At 40.3% G+C, this 14120-nt stretch overlaps 1 protein-coding gene across 1 annotated transcript; it reads left to right on the forward strand.

The window, feature by feature from the left end:
* Positions 1–219: 219 nt before the first annotated feature.
* Positions 220–5150, forward strand: CUNH17orf75 (chromosome unknown C17orf75 homolog). The gene is made up of 9 exons (XM_010173972.2): positions 220–320; positions 956–1081; positions 1515–1655; positions 1846–1903; positions 2582–2701; positions 3346–3410; positions 3532–3668; positions 4225–4328; positions 4941–5150. Exons 1-9 carry the CDS (start codon positions 220–222, stop codon positions 5148–5150), a joined length of 1062 nt encoding a protein of 353 aa, XP_010172274.2.
* Positions 5151–14120: the final 8970 nt, after the last annotated feature.

Here is a 14120-nt window from a genome sequence, read left to right on the forward strand (position 1 = left end):
GCTGGGTCCGCCCGCGGGGAGGCTGTTTCCAGGCCTTGTCGGTTCCCAGCTGCTTCAGTTCGCTTTATTTTTTTCCCCCGTCTCTCTCCCCAAAGAGATTTTTTTTCTCTCATAATGACCGGATTCCCCGCTTCTGCTTTAAAACACCCTCAGGCCATACCTTTTCTCGCTGCAGTCCCTTTTCCCGGCTCTGTGTGTTAAGGCTGTAAAATCAATCCCATGAATGGCTTCATTTTCAGATCCTCACAGCAGGGAGCAGACAGTGGGGGTGGCAGTCCCAGCAGTGCGGCGGCAGAGACACCCTCCAGCGAAGACTTCAGGTAAAGACAATCTGCAGAACAGCATAATCGCCTGTAACATCTCAGTTTGAAGTCTTTGCCGTATTGCCGTTAGCTGAAAGTAAGCTGAAGTCCCTTCAAAGCAGAAACCGCCGTGAAAGCATACTGAAGTCCCTTGGGTGCTTTTCTGGAATACCTAGGGAATGGATACAACTACAGAGCTCTAATAATGTATTAAACATGAACTATCATCTTTGAGTTTGAACTGTTTTCTTTGCTAGTAATACTTGATGTTTCTGTATTGACTTAGGTCTTCATCTAAATAACAGATAATTAAAATGCATTAAACAATTTTAAATTGACACCCTAGCTTCCCACAAGCTCTGTAATGGAGCTGTCGCTCTGTATTACAGCTGGGGAAACACAGGAACAAAGAGGGGCAGTGACTTGTTCATAGCTCCCGAGCAGTTCAGCATCAGCTGACACCACAACTCCAGACTTCTGGTCTAGTGGGCAAACCACTGAATATGGGCCAGAAGTCACAGAGTGAGTTAAGATCTCTAAGCCAGAGAGAGATCACAGTGGTCCCCCTTCTAGAAGCAGGTGGTTTTTCACTTGTTCAGAGAAAAACAATAACGTTTTGCTTTTTGCTAATTATTTCTTCTTGGTTTTTAAAGCCTCTCCTTGCTGGACACTAACTTACCAGCTGAAGCAGAGACTGAATTGCGCAGTTTTATCGCTAAGCGTCTTACTAAAGGAGCCCTGTTTGAAGGAATGGGGAATGTGGCGTCAGTGGGGCTGAGGTAAATTTTAAAAATTATTTGTGGATGAGAAACTGTAAGAAACATTGGCAGTACTGCACATCTTGCCATCTGCTGCTGCACTTCGGTTTAATCCTGATCCCTTGTTCTCAGTCTACCACTACTGCTAATGACAGCTTTTCGCAATGGCACTTTCCTCTTTTTCTAAGTAGCTTTGAGAAAAATATTGTAGTAAATAATTTAGTTTGAATTCTTTAAAAATACTATATGTGCTTATTACTATTTCCTTTTAAACTACTCTGGTTGTACCACAGAGGAAAAAAGAGAAGGTCTAAGAGCTCTATATATGACCATAGGAGCCACCAGTGCTAGTGGGTGAAAATTCTTTACAGAAATCATTTATGTCTGCTTTTTGCACTTATTTATTGTGATATATCTGTAACAAAATTATTCTCTTTTTTTTTTTTCTGCATAGCATACCAGAATATAATGTTGGTTGTTATTACTGTCGTTTCCAACAAGAAAATCTTCTAGAAATGCCAACACTGGAATCAGACATCAATGCTCCAGAATATGTAGTTTGTTTCTTGGGTGGCTCAGAGAAGGGTCTGGAACTATATCCTTACCTTTATTTGTGTGGAGAGGGAGATGATGTAAAAATGATGTTCTCATTTTGTCTGTTTCCTACTTGAAATCAGCCGGTTTATGCACACCTTCCAGTAACTGAAAATGTCAGTAGCAGCCACATACTGAAAGGGAAAAATGCAGGTCCTAACTGATGCATCTGATTTTCCTTAAGAAGATACTTTCAGACTTGAGCTCGACAAATACATTCAAAGTCTGAAGATAAACCTTGATTTGGAGGTAAGGCTTAACTTTTTTTCCTGAAGTGGTGAAAATTACTATTTATGCAAATTAGTTACTAAGACAATCTGGAAGATTTGGTCTGTAAGAGACAAAACAGGTGTTTTATGTACCAGTCTGTATCACTGTGAGAGATACCTTGATTCACTGTAGTGACAGTGAATGTCTAAAGTGCCATCACCCACACAAGTCAAAAAGAAAAAAAAAGAGGGAGGGGACTTTTTTGTGCCAGTTATAAATCTCTTAGAGGTTAGTTATGTTCAGAGAGTAGACTGACTACTAAAAGGTAACAGTCTATAGGAAAGTTATCCATGTCCATCTAGATTCTTGTCACTTCTAAATGTTAAGGAAGGATTTTTAGTGTTTTTCTTGTCACAATTTTTCAAATGGAAACAATGTGTTTTAAGTCTGTCTCACCCCATCTGCTGTTGCCTGGTCTTTGCCTGGTAGATGCCATAATATTACACTTCTGTCTACTCTTAAAACGCAAAGCCCTTCATTGCTAATGCTCCACGCGAGTGCCTTTAAATGTCAAACTCATTATCTTAGTTTATTGTGATTTGAAATTAAGAAGGCTCTGACATCCAAATATCTTAGGTTGAATAGATTATTAATAGGCTTCCATTTGTGTAGAAATCTAATTTGTAGTTAAACTTTTAATCTTTCAACTTGTTACAGCAAAAGACCTTGGAGACCTACGTTGACCCCTACTTGAGAAGCTGGTTTGAGAATGCCATATGCCCTATTCAGAGAGTAGTACAGCTCTTCCAGGAGAAACTCGCCTTTTTGTTACATGCTGTAAGTGTATTTGAAACTGGATAACTTAAAAAGGCTCAGAAGGAATTTCAGTGACTCCAACATGTTTAAAATGTTCCTTGCATTTGCTTTCCCAGCCAGGACTAAATGAGGAACAAGTTTTTTTTTATTTTATTTTTTTTTTAAATTCAGGGCATGTACTTTTTTCCCTGCTTTATTGCTAAGTGCATAGTAATTTCTTCTGGCAATTTTCATAGTTAACTCATTTTAAATTACATAGTAGTATCCAAGTAGTTGAAATTAGAATGGGAAAATTACAAACAGCATGAGAAAACTGTCCCTGCTATAATTCCTCTGAGCCAAAAGGGATATCATATTGCGTATGTGCCTCATGTAATTCACTAGAAACAGAAAATAAATTAACCCTAGCTCTAGCCCCCAAGTTTGAGGAGGCTTTGGATGGAATAGCTAATAGAGTATAACTGCTGTATTTCTTCTGAACGCAAAACCAGCTGCAATGACTGTAATATGGAGTATTCCTTTAGCCTCTACTCTTTCTCTGAAAAGAACCATTTTTAAAGTACCACATCATGTACTTATTGGTAGTAACTGCAATATAGCAATAGAAGTAATATCCAAGTTGCATCTAACTTTTTTCTTTTCTTTTTTTGTTTGTTTGTTGTAAGGCTTTGAGTTATACTCCTGTGGAAGTAAAAAACGCAGATGAAAGAACAGAAAAAGATATTAGCAGGTAAAGATACTTTGGGACCAAGGAACCTGTGAGTAACTTGGCTGTTGTGTATGACACCTCCTGTTCTTGCTGTTCCAGAACTGTAAAGAAGCAAGCAGTTCACAAAAGCTTTTTCTGTCAGGTTTCTGGCGGCTGCCAGCCTCCAAGGACTGGTTCAGGAAGGCACAATGACCTCCTTGTGTATTGCCATGACTGAGGAACAGCACAAGTCAATGATAATAGACTGTAGTGGACCTCAGCCTCAGTTGCATAATGCAGGTGAGATTACAGCTGTGAATACCTTGTCATGTTACCCACTTGTCTCCCTCAGCTGCTGAGAGTTGTGGACATTAGAGGTAGTTGAGGATATTCAGAAGCTTATAGGTTCATGCCCAGAAAGTTGGGATTCTGGCTGGAAACTAGAACACCTGTTTTCCTATGAGGTAGCAGAGCAGATTGTTTTACCAGATACACTGGAACTCTGGTTTGAAAATGGTTGATAAGAAAATCCACAGTGCGTTTAGTTTGCAGACCGTGAAACTATGACTTGTACACTTCAGGGAAGTTGCAAAACTTTCTTTTCCTGTTGTATTTTTGACAAATGTTGTGAAAAGGGATTCAACAATCAGAACAGAATTTCATGTAATCACTATAGTTGCGTTTGCTTTTCTTTGCCACATGTATTTTTTTCCTTAAAACTTATTTCCTGGACCAGATATACTATTACCAGTTGTTATGAGAGAGTGATTAGACCAGGTGAATGCAGCTACATATTTATGCTGAGCTCATTTAATTTTTCTCATCTCTTCTCTGTTCCTGAACACATATGTAACAGGAAGCAACCGATTCTGTGAGGACTGGATGCATGCTTTTTTGAATGGTGCTGAAGGTGGAAATCCGTTTCTCTTCCGGCAAATTTTAGAAAACTTTAAGTTGAAGGTACCTGTTCATATATGTTAAAGACTTGGTGAAGACATCAGGGTTACTGGGGGAACAAATACTCTTTTTGCAGCAAAGAAAAGTTTTAGGTTACTTCTGAGGTCTATACACCGTTAACTGATGAAGTCAAATTAAGTCAAACTCGGAAGTTTAGTTTGACGACTGGCTTACTGTAGTTGACAGGGCCAGAATGTGAAAGTTTCTTCAGTGAGTACTCAAAAGGCATTTTCTCATATTTAAAATAAAACACACTTTTTTTTGTCTTTAAATACTATTAATTTGAGCTGTGCACACACAATACCTTGTAACTGAGTAACATGTATTCAGTAGTTGACACTTTGTAGGCGATCAATCATAGTAGAAGAGGAAGACTCTTGCTACTTTGGGCATAGTCAAGGTGCATCCACACCATTTGCATCATCACAGTAACAGTGGTAATATGCATCACAGACATCAATATGCATCAATGCTCACATCACTCTTGAGTAGTAATATCAAACCTATTGGAAATACTTTTGCTTCTCCTGCTATTCTTCCTTCACTTTTCCACACCAGATTATGATTTCTTTCTATGTAGAAGGATAAGAAAATGCTCTGTTTCTCTTTTCCCAGGCTATACAAGACATTAACAACCTGAAGAGGTTTATCCGCCAGGCTGAAATGAACCACTACGCCTTGTTCAAGTGTTACATGTTTCTAAAGAACTGTGGCAGCGGAGACATCCTTTTGAAGATTGTTAAAGTAGAACATGCAGAAATGCCAGAAGCCAGAAATGTAGTGACTGTCCTTGAGGAATTCATGAGAGAAACATCAGTGGCTTAAAATTATCTTAATTATTCTGTGTTCATTTGAGGGCATTGTATAAATCATTAATTTCTTCTATGCAGCTTAGTTTCACTATTGCAGGATTTTAAATTTATATTTAAAAGTATTACTTAAGTTAAACCTAAGTTGCAGTTTCATCTGCCTTTTTTTTAGAGAAAGCAGTATGAGCTTTTTATTAATGTATAAATATCAGCTCATACAAACTCCTGCACAATTTTCAGTGCTTACCAGATTCTCCAAATAACTTGCTCCTTTTCTGAGGAAATCACAACATTTGGTTTTTATATTCATTGCTCAAAAAAAAAACCAAACCCCAAAACCCCAAGTCCCTTACCTGTGTTGTAAGCATTTCAGTATTTTAAGTATTTTAAATATCTTTAAAATGATCATGTCTAATCATTAAGATCTCGTTACCTTTGTTTTAGTATCTAAAGAAGCACAAACATCTGGATAAATCATAGTAAATGAATTAATAATATTTGTTTATATAAGAGAACATCGCTAACAAATCTCTAGCTAGTTTCCACTTTCTGCTTTCAAAGTGGCAGTTTGTTCTTTCGGTACTAGATAAGCAACCTGTTAGTTGGTTTGAAACAGAACTGCCTCAGACTGAACAGAGTTTTAGGGATCAGTTTGTATGTGTACGCATACATACACCAGGCAGACATGTTACACTCCCAGGCTCTTTGATGAATTCCACTCTTCATTAGTTTGTGTTGTGATCAAGACTTTCTTTGTAGGTTCTTAGAACCCATTTTGCATAACTGTAAATAATCACAGTGTTCAAGTGTGGAGAACTAAATGTGAAAATTTTACAGATTAAATATTAACTTTAATAGAATCTTCCTCAGAATTTAAGTAAACTAAGCTCCCAAGTTAACTATTCAGACTTTAAAACATTTCATTGCATTTCAGAAATGAATTCTTACCTACATCATAGGACATTTAGGCAGCAGAATATTTGAAGAAAATCTTTGGCTACACCTGGAGTCAAAACTCACAAGGCCTCATGAGCGACCACATAAATGAGGACTAGTTCTGCAACCCTGATACAAGCAAAACTCCCTGTTGTTTTCCTTTGCAGCAGTGGGTGGTTGAATGCCCAGCTCTCTGCATTTGAACAACTCTCCCTGAAACAGCAGCAGTCTTACTAATGCAGTTAGGTTTGTTCTGCCAGTGCTATATACTGTGAGGATAAAATTTCCACGCTTTCCTGTGACACCACTGTGTTGAACCTGTAACGAGGTTTACAATAAAACACATTCAAATCCTTAATAGTGTGCCTACATTAAATTACAAATTCATGTTGTCCTGGATGTGTCCTGTTTAAACCTCTTTATTCACACAATGCAAAGGAGCTGCTAGCTCTGCAAGTGTCATTGACAGCTGAGGCGACACAGAACATACGTGGGCAGGTCAGGGAAGAGCTCAGGGTAGCTGTGATCCGGTAGGATCTGTAAGAAATCATTGCACTAGTCCTGTCCTGTTCCTTGTGCCTGCAGCTGGGTGGAGAGCTGGCCCAGAGCCCCCTGCCTGCAGCTGTTCTATGTGCTGGCCTTAATATTTACAAGGAGTCAGTCAGTGCCAGGCACAGCAACGCTGGTGGTGATGAACTTGAGATACAACCACAACTGCTTTGCCCGGTCTTCATCCCTGGCAGTTTTCATGAATAAACTGGCTGTAGTCCTGGACAACCTGCGTTACTGGCTGGAGCAGAAGGTTGGACTAGAGACCTTCTGTGGTCCCTTATAACCTGAATTATCCTGTTGTCCTGTAACCTTTACTATACTCATTGAAATAAGATTTTTGTTTTGTTTGCTAGGTAAGTTATCATAAATCAGTCTTCAAAATCCAATAACCTTAACTGCTAAACTTTGCTTAGTCATTGGGGGTTTCTCCTCTTCAAGGTAACGCACTGTTCAGTATCAGTTCCACTGGATTTGTACTGTTACATGTGGACAGCTTTTTCTCTTGCATGTGCATTTGGCCGGCACTGAAGGTGGCTGGCATTGGGAAAACATAACTTCTTACTTTCTGCAGCCTTTGTTTTAACATCATCTTGCTTCTGCCAGTGTTGCAGTGACTTGGCCATTCAGTTGCGTAACTACTAAACTCAAGGTGCTCACAAGTACACACACACACATAGAAATACACCATGGTGGTTCATGAATTTACAGGTTTTACTGGCATCTTTCCATTATAAATTCTATTTTAAAAAACAAAACTAAAGGAGATTAAATGGAAGCATAATAAATAATACAGAAGCAGCTGCTTTAGCTGCATGAATGCCTGGAGAGTATTACACAATTTCCTCCAGCAATCAGCTATTCAAAGCTCAGGATGAAGCACACAAAAGGTCAGGAGATGCTGAGATGTGCACTTAATTTGCAAACCTGGAAGATTTTTACTACAGTTTTAAGGGTCTGTTTTAAAACTCTTTGGGGGGGAAAAAAAACCCCAAACAAAACAAAACAAACCAACAAACAAAACCCCTCAAAACCCCCAAACCAACCAAACACAAAATCCCCCAGGCCTATGTTAAGAATGCAAGTTTAGATTTAACTGCTACAGACCTCTTCCAATTTGAACGACGAGGGTCTGGTTTGGTTTTTTGGGCTTCCCCCCCCCACTCTTTACCCCCGAGAGAAGCAGCACATAAACCAATTAGTATTTCTCTTTCCAACACTTACGAGCAATGCTTACTATACAGAATATAATTGGAGTTATGGAAATAAAATGATAATAAGTTTTATGAGTTTGTGTGATCAAGGCTGCCAGCTCTTGGCTCCTTCTCTGCGACAGATCTGCTGGAATTGGCAGCATTTCTGTCCTTTGCTTTGCCTTTCTAAAATTATTTTAGCCATTAAGAAAAACGTATGGTGCTAGCAGACACTAACACTTCCTGTATTGACTAACAAAAACCAACCAACCCCACCATAACTTCTTGCTGAAAGTCCTCTGCTGATGAATAAAGAACTTCAAGGGTCTGGGAAAGCTCAGTTAAGTGCAGAAAACTAACAGCAAGAGCTGAGTCCTGCATACGGTAGCAGTGACCTGCCTCCCCTTAGGAGTGACAACTCTGGCAGGAACTGCTGCTAGTTACATCTTCATTTCTCTAAGTTACACTTTAACCCAGTGTTTCCCAAAAAAACCCATAAAATATTTTTCAAAATAAGCCTCTCCCTTCTGCATTGGTGGAGGGATTTTTATTTTAGTTACCCCAAAATAACTAAATCAGTTGGAGGTTTGCTGCAGAACTTCCTGGATATGTTGTTCCCACTATTGATTCAAGAGGTGAGAATGTGTTGGCTCTGAGATTTTAAGACGTTCAGTAGAGACTGACGTTCAAGGAGAACAACCCTCCACCCCAATAAAAAAAACTGAACAGTCTAATGTACTTGCCCTGTGGTTCTGAGGTCACTACTGCACTACAGTGTCAGTTGTCAAATGTGGGACAAGACCTGAATTCCAATACAAGTCCTGAGCCAGTTCTGCATCCTTGTTGCATCTCATGGAGAAATAAAGCAGTATTTCACTCTCCCCTTTATCTTTTAGCCAGACACTTTTAGAGACATATAAATGAGTTATGAATGTCACTATTCAAAGATTACATTGCAAAGCCAATTGCTCTTTTGTTAAATACTGTTAACTGTAGACAAACTTACAAAACTATCTTTGAAAGTTTTTTCTTGATTGGTTTTTGGCATGTGATGTAGAACAGCTCAACTTTATTTGGAAAAAAACAAAAAAACCCAGAAAAACAAAAAAATCACCACCAAAAAAAAAATTTAATGGATTCTGAGCTCAAATAATATTGTTACAACAAAAATATACAGAATGTACACAATACAAAAATATTTGGAAACGTACCATAGCATCTTACCTTTCAAATATCTTTTTTCTTTTTTACTAGCCCTTAATGGGAAAGTATCATTTGTTCAGTATTTTAAGGCAGAAAATTACATTGTTTAGTGCTTTGTGTTTAACACTTGGATGTGTTATTAGCATTAGTAGTATAAGCAAAAGGAAAGCTGCATAAATCTAGCTCTATTTGCAAACTAAACAGACACTGTGGGGGAGTTGGGAACAGTCAGTGACTAACATATCTATTAAGCTTACTAGAAATTAAGGTACTTTTGCTACTTAAATCAGGCCTAGGGAATATTTTGTGCTCTGTGTTGTAAAGTACCTTGAAATGTAAGTTTTCTGTACTACTACTGGCATTTCAGAAATACCTCATTAGAAAGCTTTTTCCCCAACTAAAAGACAATGATTAATGGTGATATTAAATATACATTTACCTTTAAACAAGTTTGGTTTCTGTCTTATGTGTGATTCTTTCTTTACAGAGCTGCAAAATGCACTGTTTTCCTTTACAACCAGCTCTCAGCATCAGTGATTGCAGAAGGAATTTTTGAGTCTTATCACAGAGCACTGTAGAGCAGCCACTACTATAAAAGAAACAAAACAGCAGCAATATTCAAAGAGACTAAAACCCCAGAGGTGCTGGCCTTTGTACTCTAGATCCCAGTTTGCCTCCAGAGGTTGCTGGTGTTGAACTGCATCCATATTCTCCAGTTCCATTTTGTGTAAAGCCGGTGGATGGGATTTCCAAAGTAATTAAGCTGAGCTTGAATCTATGTAAACAGATGGGCTTTGAGCTCTTTACTCACTGAAGTTATGTAGGAAAGTCCTATCCACGAACCTGTGAGACTAAACATTGGCACAAACAGCAGCTGTCCCATGAGGTCAGCAGATAGCTGTTATTTTAGTACCAGCTCTAAATGTGTCAGATTCCCTCCTTCATACCCCAGTTCAAATTAATCTAATCTGATTTAAAACATATGGGCAGTACAATCCATCAGAGGGAGCAAGGTCTTGGTACACAGAATTCCTGAGCTTTATTTCTAGTCCAGCCACCTCAGACAACAATAATTTTTCTAGCTTATTCCTTCCCCACTGATAAAATACTTCCTACTGCTAAAGGAGCAAGTAGTAAAGAATTACAATAATTCCACAGAAGTGCTAAGATTCCTCATCAACTGATGGGGAAATAGTGACATGAGATGATGTCTTGAGAACTCAGCAAAAGTAAATGCATCAGCATTTTTACGACTCCTCTACACATCACTCAGATTGGTTCTGGTAACCTCCTCTCCCATCACTCCATTAAGACCCTCTCCCTCCTCCTTCCTATATTATTACCAATATATGAAAAACTAATCTCTACCTGTCTCCAAGCACCTAAGAATAAAAGGTACAATTTGCAAGCCCTGTGAACTTTGATCTACCTGGTTCTCTTTCTCCTTCTTCCTCCCCACAGCTGTCTGAGCCCCTTCTCCTGTCTCTCCTCTGGGATGAGGGATCAATGGGAGGCTCCCAGCCTGTCCCCATCTTTGCTGTCACTGTGCTGCCAGCAGCTGTCCCTGGAAAAGCTCTACAACCAGCACCCCAGGTTCTCCCAGGCTGCTTTACTACTCCCTGCACCCATCCTCACTGGACCAGTGCTGCAATATACTTACTAAATGGGAAGTCCAGCAGAGAAATGGCTCTTTTTTTTTCCTCAGGTGTTGTGTCCTCACTCAAGGACACAAGCATAAAATAATTTCCTCTTCCACTGCTGAAATCTGTACATTGGTAACAGCCCTTGCCTTTTGCTCTAGCACTGCACGTCTGTAAGGTTCAATAGATTCACATTTTATCTGACTGATGTAAAATCCTGTCAGCAGCTGAAATAGAACCAAAACAATCACCAAAACTAGTCCCCTCTGTGGGCAGCTCCTTCAGGAACATGCTGCTGATTGCGACAACTTGGAACCACAAATGAGCAGGATGGAAAACATTAACATCTCCGATGCAAGCCAGAAGCTTCAAGGACATCTGGAGGTAAAAGAAAAGCCTGTTTGCTATTAGCTCTCTGGTGCTGCAGCACTGTGGCACTCCTGGGAGCACTAGAAAACAATATAACTGGTTTTCCTAATACTCTGTGAAAACATAACAAGTTTTCACAGTATAATTTTAGTGATTAAAAAAAATAATTATAAAAGCTTAAGCACTTTGTGCTGTTCCTGACTCCATGAGCTGACAGATTCCTCAGCAAACAGGCTGTGTGTACAACCTGTTCTATGTATGGGGAGAGATCTCAGCTGTGATAAGCACGAACATGAGAAGTTTCATTTCTTCACCCACAATAAATCTAGTACTGCTTTAAAGTCTGGCCTTTCTGATCCCCACAGTTGCTTGCAGACTTGCTCAGACAGGACATCGGAACACAGAACAGAAGTCAGAAAGATGAACAACAGTTTAAAAGTACAAGTCATGAGCTCAACTTCAGAGCCATTTTCGACCAGTTCATGTAAACTATGTTAATCTACAGATAAAGGACCAAAGAAGGGCACCTGCTTCAACTCCCTCCTATTCCAGAGCAGAGGCAAAAATATGTTGGCCAGGGTTGGGCTGGTGAAGAAACAGGTGGCCCTTGAACTTGTAGCTTCCTGCTTCACCCCAGAGTACATCACTGGCAGGCAGAGAAACTTTTCCTGGGGAGAAACTGATGGGTATTGAGTAGCTTTCAGTTGAGAAACCAAAAATAAAAGTCAACTGGTGCATAGTGTACTCCGGTAAATTATAGGCAAAATAATCTGGATTTTGAAATTTTCTAACAGAATTTTCAAAGTTTTCCTAAAACTGCCCGGCAAACTCCCAATTCTGCTCACCTCTGTTTTAAAGGCATCTGTAATCAGAAAGGCTTAGCAATAGGTGAGGAAAGGAATGTCCTCCTTGCGTGTTAACCATGCTTCTGTTCATATTCTCCTAGCTCCTCGCTCTCCTGCTTGCTTGCTGCTCCCCACGGTGATGATCTCCAATGCTATGAAACTTACTGGCCAGCTCCTGACCTGGAATGATGCATGCAAACCCTCATGACTGCTACGATCTGGACCCAAACCCTTAAGATAAAATGGCACGGGGAACCAATCCCCTCCTCTAAAATGAACAGAGCTCTGGCCCTTATCCCTCCCTCTTGTTCCTTGATCTGAAGGCCCATGAGCAATGTACCAGCCATGCAGAACAACAAAGATGCAGTTGCCCTCAGAGATCCCATTCCTGTGCACAAAGGTGGCAAAAACAGTTTCTTTTGCAGGTAAGGCTTATTCCAGGCTGTAGAAACACTTATTTTCTCCACCTACCCTTTCCCTGAGGCAACAGGAGTTTTACTAGTGCATAGGGGAGCAGAACTTCACCCTTCCAGAGAGATTTTTCCTGTAAGAGGCAAAGACAGGGGCAGCTGATAAGCTCTAGAAAGACAGCCTCCTACTAATTTTGGGGTATCATCTGATAGCATCAATTACACAGCTGAGAGAATAAAGTCCACACTACAGAGACATTTTGCTACAGAGCAAACACAACTGCTACAGTGCCTGTGAGATGTGCTGTGGAAGGCTCTGGTGGCTGGTGCCTGGGCACCAGTATGCAAACAGGAAAAGGGAAGAAAGGAGCTAGTCTGGAGAGACTCCCTATGGCTGCTTCATCCAGGCCATCCAACTAGGTGGGTAAAGGGGAGAGGAAAGGAGGGCATCCACAGTCCTGGACTGTAGTTTGGCAGCTCTCTAAAGTGAGAAGCAAAATAACATAAGCACCTTACGGAGAAGTGTACCTATAAGTACTGCTTGTGCTACAGATGTTCCAGTCTGGTCCCCAGGTCTGTGCAGGCAGCTGTATGGACTGTGCTACAGATCAGTTACAGACTGCTAAAACCTGGGGTTGACCAACGTTAAAGAAAAAGGCATCATTGCAACTAACCGTTGCTCGGAGCCCCTGAACTTCCACTGCCTCAGGAAGAGGCATCCTCTAAATTTAGCAGTCACTTTTAAACCAGTTTTATCAGTTTCACAATGATCACTGTAACACCCCTTTCCACTTCAGTAGGAAACCAGTGCTACATACAACCTGATTTAACTCCACTGACTTCAGTGGACAGATTTGGCCCCAGATGGACTATATGGCTGTAAAGACTAGATAGTACCCACCTTGGGCTGCTATAGGTGATCCTGGTCCCACTTTTCTAGTAAGAACCTGCTGGAAGAGTTGAGATCCTTGCTAGGAGCTAGGTGTCAGATAAACGTGGCCATAAACAAAGTGAGAAGAAAACAGCACCTGATTGTCAGCTGATAAAAACACAATTGAACATTTGCTCTCCTTTTCTCCATCCCTCAGAAAAGAAGCCCCAGTTACACCCTCTAGACACAGTAGGCTGGGGGAAAAAAAGAAAAAAATCAAGTGAAACATGCACAGTAAAAGTCACCTCTGGCTGGATGTCCATAATACACTAAGAGTTCCCACGGTTTATAGTGCAATTTCATTTGACCTGTAGTTGAAGACCAGTCTCCATCACTTTGGGTGATCAAGTTCTGCTGATTCCTTTGAAAGGTGCGTAAGACAGGTTTCACCATAGGCTTTAAAATATCTTAGGAACCATTCAAGTAATTAGACAGTGGCACTGCTATGGCTGAACAGTCAGATGTGCTCGTAGAAACCAAGCCCAAGCTGCCTTGTGAGTACCATACAAGTCTCTAGTAAATGTCTGCTCTTTTTCCCTTTTAGTGTTCAGTAACATTGAGGAGATTCATTCAACAACTGGCCATAATTCCAGTACTGACCTGGAAAATACAAATACCTCATACAAAACACTGATGTGTGCTAACAAACCAAGTGGTAAGTGCTCAGGGGAGCCCTGGCCGTGGAGAAACTGCAGGGTCCAGGCCAGCCAGTATTACAGTACCTGCTAGATTTGTGAACCCACTGATCAGCCCATTCTTTTGTGAGATCTTTAAGCATCTCCTCCAGCACACACTTGTGTTCAAAAGAATCATCCTCCCCTAAGTTAAATGTAAAAATAGATCCTCCATCTTCATTCATTTAACACAGCTGACAGACGATTTCCGCTCTCAAGTTTTCTGTCCCATGTTT

The sequence above is a fragment of the Antrostomus carolinensis genome, unplaced genomic scaffold, assembly GCF_000700745.2.
Source record: "Antrostomus carolinensis isolate BGI_N321 unplaced genomic scaffold, ASM70074v2 scaffold12688, whole genome shotgun sequence".
NCBI classification, from domain to species: Eukaryota; Metazoa; Chordata; class Aves; order Caprimulgiformes; family Caprimulgidae; genus Antrostomus; species Antrostomus carolinensis.

Bases quoted from the DNA above. Each gene is read 5' to 3' on its own strand.
- CUNH17orf75 (XM_010173972.2), top strand. From the start codon at position 220: ATGAATGGCTTCATTTTCAGATCCTCACAGCAGGGAGCAGACAGTGGG. The intron at 2,702-3,345 runs GTAAGTGTATTT...GTTTGTTGTAAG, and splicing joins TCGCCTTTTTGTTACATGCT to GCTTTGAGTTATACTCCTGT. The intron at 3,669-4,224 runs GTGAGATTACAG...CATATGTAACAG, and splicing joins GCCTCAGTTGCATAATGCAG to GAAGCAACCGATTCTGTGAG.